Consider the following 12,338-nt stretch of genomic DNA (forward strand, 5'->3'; position numbering starts at 1 on the left):
AATACATTTTCACTGCTTTGAAAGTGACATTTTTCGCAATGAATATTTTTTATATTAAAAAAATTCATATTTTTTATCATTATTGTGCATGAGATATTTTATCTTTAAAAAAAAGTCATGTTAGTGGTCCGTGGAAAAAAATTTGTCAATTTAATAGTCCGATTAAGATCAGCTTTGGATGGACACCGGCTTATCATTAATGCACTTCTTCGCTTCGTCTAGCGAGACACAACCTGACAGCCAACACTAAAATAAACTGTTCTTCAATGCCGTATGTATCTGCATATAAGAAGGGCGGGAAATATCTCCTTTCTTTCCATCCAATCGCAGTTCTTCTTTTAATGTTCCTACTATTTTGACTATCATGATCTAAAACGCTCCCGAATTAGGTAATACTGTACCACTTGCTCTAGCTTTTTCTCTCCAATTTCAACCTTTTAAATAGGCTTTTTCTTTCTCGAAAGTCTCATAACCTTTAACTTATTCACTTTGGCTTTCCTTCCATATCCATCACACCAAGCCGCTAACCAATGATTTCAGAATATCGGCTTGCGGGCTAAATAAAGCTGCATCTGTGTTAATCAAAATTTATATCTATGATCTGACCATAATGGATTCTTATGCAAAGTTAGATTAATAGTTCTCTTCGAGGTCAATAATGAAAAATTGAAAGACGAGAGAGTTTACTGATGGAATCGTAAGACATGAAATACTCAGAATAAGAAGAGAAAGAAGAAGAAGCTTAAAAATAATATTTATGACTCAATATTAGTGCTAATTATCAAATATTGGAATCAGAATAGTCAGAACAGATGGATAATTAAATGTACTTCCATCAATTGAATTCATTAAATTGTAATACAAATGTTTGTTGAATCATGCTCATGCATATCCAACCTAATATCGGGTTTAATTAAACATGGCTAATATTGAGATTGGATGGAAGGAAAGAAGTTTAAAAAGCGCTGCCATATTTATGTTCAATTCAGGCTTCCGAAAACAGCGGTGGAGATATATCAACAGATATCGTGTCATTTTGATTTTAGCTATCCATGTTATAAAGCAGGAAAAAAGTAGTCCAATTTCGGCTGATTTCAAAGCCTTTTCCACTTTCCCATTGGAATGTTTGTTCAATAAATAAGTGTATATGTAAGTGGCTACGATTATACTTTACATTTATATATTTATATTATATAATATATAAATATAAAGATAAATATATATGAAATATTTATTTTCACACATCCAATAAGCTGGTTATGTTCAATGGCCCTTATTTATTGGATCAGTAAAACAAAGGGGGTATAAATCTCTGCTTACGGCGAACACATCCGAATTTACCCTTCAACGACATAAATTGGAAATCGAGCCATGGCATTAGGTAATTCATATAAAGGGATCGAAAGACAAGACAAGTTTTTAATGGAATTTGTGCGTTATCCTTTTTGTGAGACTACCTTATCGCAATGTTCACTTCCTTGTCTTCGATTGTTGCGGACTGCTGGTTAATATTGAATTAGGAGTACATATTCCCAATATAATGAATGAAAATTCTATTTTCTCTGGGATATATGAAGTGCTATGGAGCTTAGATATGGTCACTCACATTTTCTTTAATCTTTAATGCAATGCATGCAGATGCAGCTTATGTTATAATTTGTATATTTTGCACTAAATATGGAAGATTTGTGAAGGAAAGTATTATAAGGCATACACTTTCATAACACCAATATGAAATGGAACAATAGTTGAACAAGAAAAATAAGGTAACGTAATTTACAATTCTAGAGCTGAATTGATTATATTTCTCTTAAAATACGAGATCTCCTACATAAAGGCAGTTCAACAAAAAAGTATTTTAGGATATCTCTTGTTTTTTAAGCAAACATTTTTTTCAGATTTAACGTTTGATGGTTTAGGGTTACAAAGTTTGCAGGAAGAAAAAATAATGACATTTGAAACTTGTTTGTACAATGAGATAGAATACACAGACATTTAAAGTGCTAAAATTTTCCTTTAATCAAATTTAAACATCAATTGCCAACATAAATGTTGAGGTGTTTTCTTTATTATTTTTACGTTGTTTTCGTTATATCTGTCTTTGGCCAACCTTTGTACATTTACGTAGTTTTATTATGGAGGGATATTATATATGTGATACATATTATGTTCCTTATAATTAATATGAAAGACAAAGAGAAGACATGCAAGCAGCATTCTCTGTCTTTTTATATTTAGATGATTTGTTAATTCAGAATACATTATAGAGCAGCATTGAAGATGTGGAAAGTACGGCATTTACGCAAGGTTTTCCATAGTGGAATGGTTATTTCTTTATGCATAAAATAATGAAGCGGCATAGATATAAGCCATGGACAAGTTGGAATTTGACATCAGTGTACTAGGAGTAATGAAACTGTCATCAACGAATGAATTTCAGATATGAGTTATCATGAATAAGATATTATTGATCTTCTTCAATGGAACTATTTATGGTGTAAAATTTTACGAATAATGTAAATATACGGTGTAATTACAGGTTAAGGGATCATAATAACATTGTTCGACCGCGGCAGGGTCATGTTTTGGGTAAAAGTTAGTCTGGTGTGTATTCACCCCTTGACACACATCCTAGTGGTGGCTTGCAGGGTATATATATATATATATAAATAAATAAGATTCAAACGTTTTGGGTATACTTTAACTTGCCAGAGGAAATAGCGGAAATTAACACTAATGGTAAGTAAATTTTATTTAAGTATATAGTTAAGATTATTTTCGTTTGGCGTTTATTTTGGGGATCTTCGTTAAAATTTAAGTGACGACGTAGGATTCCTAAATCTCCAATTCCAATGACCTGTGCCAAATAGACATACCTCATTGACCATTTGCGAAGTTGATGAAATCAACGTAAATATTAGAGAATTTGTCTTACTTTCCTACCTTTACGATATATGGTCGAGTCATCTCTATGCGATTCGGTCATCTAGTCGAACTCTGCCGAAACTGGATATTTTTGGGGCAAATGGAACTTAGGATGGATGTGTTAAGTGGATGAGTAAATTTTTAGAGCTTCACGTCCGTTATCTTCTTTTAATCATCTTTCAGGCTCAGTCTGCTCCCCTTTCCGCGTGATATTGACCAGTCCTGTTATACGTATATGGATCTCACTGACGTTAAACCCTCTCTTGCATATCTGACGATCGGAAGGCTGTTTTTCCGTATGACTGCCCAGCCAACAGCTTTCCGTTATCTAAACTGTGGCCGCAATGGAAAAATGATTTTCATTATCTCTCGACTCTCTCTACCATTGCGGGGTGTTGCGGCCACACCCCTCTGTAATTATTCTTGTAATTCATTCTTTAGTTATTTTGATGATCTAGCGATTTTAATAGTTACGACTTCGACTGATTGCGCACATATGGCCCATAATCTACCATTATATATAATTTACCGAACATTTTATCTTCTAATGCTTATAAAGGGTATGTTGAAAGAAGCTTGTCTATTTCCTTGCAAAAACTTCGAATTTACTTTACCCCATTATATTCCAATGACGCCTGAGATTAATGATAAAATTAAATAAATAAATTTTAATTCATATATTAAAATATTTTTAATTTAGTCCATGTGTAAAAGAGGTGAGAATGTTACGGACGCGTGTTAGGGATAGGAAAAGATATGTTGGAAGGAATGACAGGAGGAAGGACTTAAAACGAGACGTTTGATTTCCCTCGCTTTGACGCTCTGAGACGTTTGGATTTCGCTGAAATTTAAAAGCAGGAGAAGTCTATTGAGAGGTGAAGAGTAGCTTTGGTTAGTTTTAGCAAATGAGCATTACTTATATGGAACTATTTTCGGTGCATAAATAGAGCTATGGTAGATAGGTTTATTCTAAATCTGTTCACCTTTGCCTTACCTTCATTCGGAAATGGAAAAAAAGAGTCGAAATGACTTTGTTCCATTTGACCATGAATAATTTCGAAACAATAATTACAAGCATGTAGGTAGAACTTCATACAATCCAGCTGATTTGACCGTAATTTCAATTCTATTACGAGGCTTTTAGTTTATTTGAAACTATATGTCTATTTGTTATCAATTACACAAACTTTAAAATGTAAACAGAACAGTTTAACAGATAACATCGTCATTCAGCATCTATGCTAATCAAATAAATTTAATATTTAGAGGAACATTCAAGTAGAACCTGAGCACAATTTCCCAAAATTGATGTATTTACAGTGTAAAAAATCATTCATTGTACCCGGGAACTAGGATCTATTATTTTACGGCAATTTCACATAAATTGATGATTTAGGCAATATTTTCTAGCATAGAATCTGTTACGTTACGAAACAAGGTACGAAATGAATGGCATAATATTCCAGAATGTCATAAAACTAGTAAGTTTTCATCAAGTGTAATTCCTATTCCATTTTTTGTACCTGGATAGAACATGCTAATATTTAAGCTAAAACGGTTCCATATTAGTGTTGCACTCCCTAAAAACAAATTTAATATTAACCTTCTCACGCTTTGGTGGAACAGAAGGTTGGAATAGCATTCTACGTGATATCAAGGGTTATTTATTTTAAAACATGGAGTTTTAATTTCTTTTTTAACCATAAAATTGTTGATTTTTTAATATAACAATTACATCGATAAAACAATATAATTAAAATCAAAAACATACCTATCTATCAAAATCTGTAGTTTGGTAATTATATTTTTTAAATAGACGCTCAAGATAGGATAAGACTACTTCAGTTTTTCTTAGGCAAGAAATCCAAGTTTTAAAGAAATAAATCCCTTTGTATTTTTTTACAATGCCCGGAGCGAGGATTTTAGACGTGAAAAAAAATTTCAGCTTAAAAATCAATATAGTGATGCTCGCTGGTAATTTGGTTTTCAGAATGGTTTTATATGAGATCACAAATGATCAAATTTCACAAAGTTTTATTAAATTTTCCTATGTCGATCTTATTAACCTATTCAAAAAGATATATTATTTCAGTCACAGCTTATTAAATTATCCTAGAATAATGGCAAAAATAACGTAACGTATACTAAGTCAATTAAAGTGATTAAAGAGGAAACAAGCGGCAGGGGGAGTATCAGATAGCATGGCAGTAAACAAAAAACGTAATATTACTTAATCGCTCTATAATTTTTATAAAGGCTTGAATGAGCAGCGGAGCTGTCAGTAAAAATATCAGGAAAGCAATAGAGCTGTCCTTTAATTCTCGCTTCTCTGGTTCTACTCAACTTTGGCACTAGAGAGAGGGGAATTAATTTTTTAAATTTGTTCGGTTCACATAAAATATTTAGATTGTATTCAGGGAGGACTTAATAAGTCCCTTATCTCATGATCCTCGCTCTTTCGTGGCGTTTTCATGGCTTTACAATGGCGTTCGCGGTCGCGCGTGAGGAAACTCAGATCCCAGGGATTTTACGAGAGGTTCCAAAGGAAGCCGTGAGAATTTTCTTCACTGTGAGATTTACTCTGACCCAATCAAATCAAATTTTCAAATATAATCTCGTAAAAAATGCGCTTGTATACATATAAATCAACATAATGAAAAACATGAGAGCCAGTTTGTGTGTGTATTAATATATATATATATATATATATATATATATATATATATATATATATATATATATATATTGATTTATTTATTTATTCATTTATTTATTTATACATACATATGTGTCTATATGTATATATATCTAAAGGAACGCTCCTCAGCGATGATACAAATATATAAAAACTTTAATTAAAATTTTTATTTACAGAAAAGGACACTCACATATCTAATTGGCGTTTCGACGGCACTGCCGTCTTCAAAAGAATTTTTCTGATGATGAATTTTTCGGTTGGTTTTGATTCTCTGAATTATTCAGATGATGAAGACCATGACATAGAAACGCCAACTAGTTATGTGAGAATTGAAATTATAATCAAACAACTTGGCTTTTCCGCATAGAACTTTTTTTATTTACGACATAGGTTTCGTTACAGTAAATATCGTCGGGTATATAACCTGGCGATGTGATACCATGACATACCATAGCGATACCTAGGTCGTAAATAAAAAATTTCTATGTGTAATGGCCAAGTTGTTTATTTTCAATTTCAATATGAAGATTTTCCACCAAGTGACGCCAGAAACTTTTTTAGTTATGTGAGTGTCCTTTCTTTGTGTTTCTATGTAATGATGTTTAAATGAAAGTTAATACATATATATATATATATAGTATACGTGTATGTTTACACACACACACACACACAAATATAAATATATATATATATATATATATATATATATACTAGCTGAATACCCGGCTTTGCACGGGTTAGGGAGAAACAATAATATAAATATACTACATAAATAAAAACAACAAATTATAAAGTACAATAATACACTACTTCATACAAATTTAAGAATCTTTTTTATTTAACCCCTGTTTATAAACTACATTTTTTGTTTCATATCCAGGAGAAAGAATATATAAATTTTTAGGCGAACCTACTCTGGAGCAAGTAACATAAGTTGCCCGTGGCTAAAACATGGCGATCTTAGATCAACACCACAAAACTTTAAAGACTGTCCCTGTGATTTATTAATGGTAATTGAAAAAGCTAGCCGGACTGGAAACTGTAATCTTTTAAAGTTGAAGGGAAGATCAGTTGGGATTAGAGGATCCGTGGAATAAAAATTATTTCACCTTTTCCTTTTCCAGTTAAAATGACTGCCTGGATTATATTTTTCATCAATTTTGTCACACACTATCGTGTCCCATTGCAGAGTTTTGGTGGATCTAAATTTCGCAATAAAATGATTGGAGATTCTACTTTAAGTATAAGACGATGTTGTGGCAATCCAGCTGGATCAAGTGAATTTAGGAATTCCGTTGGATAATTGACGGCTTCGTCAGCATCCACTACGGTATCAACCGATTTATATTCAATCACGTCTCCTGGCAGCATGGCTAGTATCTCCTTGTTAATTTCATTAACATCATCGTTCTTAGGAGCAAGATTGGCTCTTTCTCGCAACCATTCTAAATTTTTATAATTTTGATTAACGTTAGGATAGACTGCTTGTATCATATCGCGGACAGTTTTCACCGATACACATAAATCTGATGACAATTTAATCATACCAGATGCTTCAATAACTAATCTATCTTCTCCAATCTCCTAAAGTTTATTTGCAAAATTTTGAGCATTCCCATCTCTTAAGAGGATTCGCATGTTTTGTTTAAGGCTAATTTCTTGGACATGATTCCATAGAACAGAATGTTTTAAACAGGCATAAATTTCATCGGCTGGAGTCGATTTTGGAATGAAAGGCAGAGTTTGACGGAAGTCTCCACACAGGAGTACCAGAGCTCCTCCCATTAAACTGCAGTTTCCTCTAAGATCTTGAAGTGTTGCGTTGAGGGCCTCAAGAGATTTTTTATGAGCCATCTAACACTCATCCCATACTATCAATTTACATTCTATAAGAACTTGTGCCTGGCCGCTTGTTTTATTTATATGACATGTGGGATTTTCTTGTCGGGAAATATTAAGTGGCAACTTAAGGGCAGAGTGGGCTGTTCTTCCTCCTTCCATTAATGTCGCTGCAATACCTGAAGATGCAACGGCTAGAGCAATTTCTCCATGAACCCTGATTTCAGCGAGAACTAAATTAATTAAAAATGTTTTTCCCGTGCCACCAGCAGCATCAAGAAAAATGATATCTCCTTCTTGTTTATCTACTTGATCCATTATTGTTTCGTACGCGAATTTCTGATCTCCATTAAGAAGTGGCTATTTATCCGCGATGTATGCTTCTAAGTCTAAGACATTGTAGCTAGTTTCACGTATATAATCTGGATAAAATACACCCTGTTGATCTTGTACAGGTGCAAAAAGACCGAGTTCCACTAAAGTCTTGTTAACCATGGTGATACACTTTTCCACCAAAATAATCAAAGTTTTATTAAAAATGTCGGAGTTAAACGTAATATCCAATGTAGGATTTTCACTTCGAACTTTAGCCAGTATATCCTCACTCATTGATTCTTTATATTTTTCCCATAATGTTTTTGGGTTAGATGGATTACAGGAGGTTATTATGATGGCAAACAAAATTCGGATTTGTCCTGGAAGAGAAATCAAACTGGCCTCTCGCAATGAGTCATCCCAGTGTTGATCTCCTTCTAGCAACCCTAAATTCTGGCAAGCTTCTCTGAATGTCTCACATATTTCTCCGTTTACCGTTCTTAATTCTGCAAATGAGCGAGGTCCTCTAATGGTATGTAGAAGCATTCTTAAAAAATAACATTCGGCGTTGTTAGGATGGACTGTGTAGACTCGGCCCAATGCGTCACATGAATAAATATTATTCTCAGGATCAAAGTTGCCCATTTTTCTTCTACAAAAGACTTTCCTTGATGTATTCCACGTATAATATCTCGGCAATTCTGAATACAATAGTGTTCTTGCAAAAGTATCCTGCTGGCATAGTTGGAAAAATGCTGTTTCTATGACAGCAAAAAAGTAAACAAATTACATACATACAAACAAACACTCTCCTTTATATATATAGATATATATATATATATATATATATATATATATATATATATATATATATATATATATATATATATCTTCGAAATGGAACGCTCTTCGGCGACACACAAATATATAAAAACACAGATGTAGATTTTTAGAATATAGAGACACAAAGAAAGGACACTCACAATTTGTTATTTTACGTTTCGACAGCACGGCATGCATGGGAAGCATGGGAAGACGACAGCCGTGCTGTCGAAACGTAAAATAACAAATTGTGAGTGTCCTTTCTTTGTGTCTCTATATTCTAAAAATCTACATCTGTGTTTATATATATATATATATATGTGTGTGTATATATATATATATATATATATATATATATATATATATATATATATATAAAAGATTAATAAAACAGAGGAATTTTGAGAATTAGTAAAATTTTGTTGCGAGCATCAGAGGCGGTGTAAGTTACGCTGTCAGAAGACAGCCCGTCGTCAGCAGAAGTATGCATTATTTTTATGCAATTGTATGCATAATTCTAGTCTATTTTTAACCGCTAAGCTTTGGTACCTACCGTTCTTACACATATTAAATCGTGCACCAATACTTAACACGTTGAGGTTTCACTTCGCGGGATTGTTTCATGTCCATATTAAATGAGTTTGTAATTTTTTTGTGGAAAATGGACAATTTATTAAATATGGAATCCTTCACTGCTGCCTTCCCAAGGACACCGAAACTATATTTTCGTTCCTAGAGAACTGAGTAAACGTAAACTCGGAGGAAGTAACCTTATGAGTTACTAAGTAACCTGTCAAACAGCAGTAATACTCGTGAAGTGTGTACATTGAGAAGGATGGTGAAAATAATTTGGCCAGATATAAAGATAAAGGAAAATGTTTTAGGTATGCTAGGAGAAGATAGGAAATTTTGTAGGAGTTTTTAACGGCAGGATATATAAATGGATACAGGAGAGATGTTTAGAGGAAGTGGAATTTTTTAGACTGAGATCGTAAGGAGAAAAGTGGTTTTATGGGAAGAAAAAAGGACAAGAGAAGGCTTCTTGGATAGCATGTTTGGAGTTTGAAAAATATGAAGAGCTGAATTAGGATAGAATAGAAAAAGAAGGCCGTGTTTATAGTATGCGGAAATCCCGTTAAGCGTGGCCCACAAAGAGTGTACCTCAAAACTTCAGATAACCAATATCAATAAAAGAAGAAAAGAGTATATAACTTCAGCTATACACGCTTTAAGGCAAATATGCCGATGAACGTTTGACTAAACATAAAAATCGTAAAAACACTTCAGAAATTGAAAATACGAGCTGCAATTATGGGAATGGAAATCCATTTTAATGGAAATAGACATAATCAGACCTTTTTAAATACTTCAAACTAACATCGAACCTATCACTACCATCTTGGAAAATATCTGCTGAGTTGATGAAACTTGCCTGCAATAAATGGAGTAGGAAAATGTGAAAGTGATAAAGTTTAAGTGAGGGGGTGTTTTCTGGAAGTTTTGGAAGGCGGCGCCCGGAATGCTGCCAATCTCCCTTGTCACGGTCTGTTACAAAGCTTCCACTGAGCCTCATAACGCTCTTTCAGCACGGATTTGAAGTGGGGAAGAAGAAAAAGTTTGGTGGGGCATTGTCTAAAATATTTGTATCGGATGGTCGAGGAGTTCTTGGCTGATACGTGTGCGACATTACTTCTGTTCGTCCGAGAGCACTCGCGGCAGCAACTTCGCATACCCATGTTCCCTTCTCATGCCCATGTTTTTGGTCACAAGTCAATGCACATCCCTTTCAGGGATGCCAAGTTCATCATTAAATATGCGAACTTTTAATCTGCGATCGGGATCCAAGAGAGCCTTCACTTTTTCAAGATTTCCCTCACTTATTGAGGTCGAAGGTCTTCCTGAATGTTCGGCATCTTGAACATCTATTCTACCCTACCGAAACAACTCGTGCGACTCAAAAACGCCCGATCTGCTCATAGAGTTATCACCATGAGTTGCCTTGGGTAAGTAATGAATCTCTCTTCCAGTTTTTCCAGGTTTCATGCAAGATTTGATGGTGTGGCACTGTTCCATTAACCGGTTCATGCCGGAGCGGAACAAGGTCACATTATAGAGGTTTTGCAAACGAACGAGCCGCACTCCGCATAGGCTGGGAGTCAACTGCTTCCTCCTTCCAGCCTTTCCTGAAACTCCACTCCCTCAAACACAGCAAGAGAAATAGCCGCCCATTCGTCCGTCTATCCGGAAAAAAATAAGCCACACTACTTTTGGGACAGTCCTTGTACGTATAATATCTCAAAATGTGTATTAAATAATATGGATACGCATATAAATTGATATTTAAAAGGAGTTCTTATACTATTATTGGTTCACGATGGCTGCTGAATTCTGCTGATACTAAAATACTAAAGAGACCGAAACGGTTATTTGAAACCGGCAAAAATCAAAACGAATTGCACAGAAAATGTAATTTTGAGGACATAATGACGGTTTTCAATTGATTAAAAGCGTTTTACGCTGTTAAGTCTTTGTTTTTAACGATCCTACGGAGATTCTGCAGAATTATTCCACGTGTTACATAAAAAACCTTGACTGAGAGTCATTGACTCTGCATGAATCATTCCCTAGCCGTTTGAGGCAAGTGCTGCTATCTCCCGGGAGGGAAAAGCACTCGCTCAACCGGCGTAATTCACGGAAGTTTGGGCGGCAGAGATTGAAACTCAAATGCATTTTCATGAAATAGATGACATTGTTTTAATTATCCGTTTTACTTAGGGATAAGGTATATAGCAATCCTGTTTAAGCATAAATGAACTAATTCCTCTCTGATTTCACTAGCCGAAATGTAATATACCACAATTTATTGCAGTAGATTGCTGAAGTTTTTTTCTATTTGTATCCCATATTCGTTTCTTATTCTCATTTCTGCTCATGTAAAATGGCTCCCATTTGATTGGAAAATAAATCTGCCAAACTAAAATGATGCATTATGCTTGCTCGAAAATGCGTCCACGTGCGTGATATTTAAGAGAAATAAGTGAGGCTTAGTACTTGATCAATTTTCTTTTGTAATATACCTGCAAATATCTGGGTGTAGTCATTATTATCCTACTCTAAGACCATTTGCGCCAACAGGGATGGGTGGGTAATTTGTTAGGGAAAGCGTTTACAGGGAATAGAAAGGGCGTAAGGAAACCCGACGTCGGCATTAGCCTAAATCTTTCATTAAGGCACTAAGAGGTAAATAATTCAACGTCCCGACAAACGTATTCCACTTAAAGTGCTATCTACACATCATTATATAAAATTAGGGATTGACATGTCAGCTTCTTGAAACCATAGGGATTCAAACCTTGGCCCTCAGGGTGACAAGCCAGTATATTAACCTATGTACTAATACGATCCTCCGCATACATCTGGTTCAATTTTTCTGCCATGGCAAAACTTATAACTCACTATTTCTTTAAATAATCTTTATATCATAAAATGCTTCGTTAAATATCCGGACGAAATTCAAACAAGCTATCTATAACTTGCGAGGCTAACTCCAATTATATTTAATAAAGGTTTAGCGTAATTAAAAAACTGTATAAATCCATTTGATTCCCTCACTCATCACCGTAATTAGTGTTTATTTTTTTAAGTTGAAGTGATATACAATTATTATAAGTGACATAGAGTACATTTTAAAGAGAAAAATGTCAAAAATACCACGGTGAAGAAGAAGATATAAAAAACT

General features: G+C 34.2%; 1 protein-coding gene across 1 annotated transcript in view; it reads right to left on the reverse strand.

The window, feature by feature from the left end:
- Nucleotides 1–10,335, reverse strand: part of Cad86C (Cadherin 86C) — a 127,623-nt gene extending 117,288 nt beyond the window's left edge. Inside the window, exon 1 of the mRNA XM_071599672.1 lies at nucleotides 10,332–10,335. Within this exon, the coding sequence (XP_071455773.1) occupies nucleotides 10,332–10,335 (4 nt within the window). The remainder of the gene's footprint in view (nucleotides 1–10,331) is intronic.
- Nucleotides 10,336–12,338: the final 2,003 nt, after the last annotated feature.

Source organism: Hetaerina americana, unplaced genomic scaffold, assembly GCF_022747635.1.
Source record: "Hetaerina americana unplaced genomic scaffold, ioHetAmer1.1.p SCAF_11, whole genome shotgun sequence".
In the NCBI taxonomy this organism is placed as follows: Eukaryota; Metazoa; Arthropoda; class Insecta; order Odonata; family Calopterygidae; genus Hetaerina; species Hetaerina americana.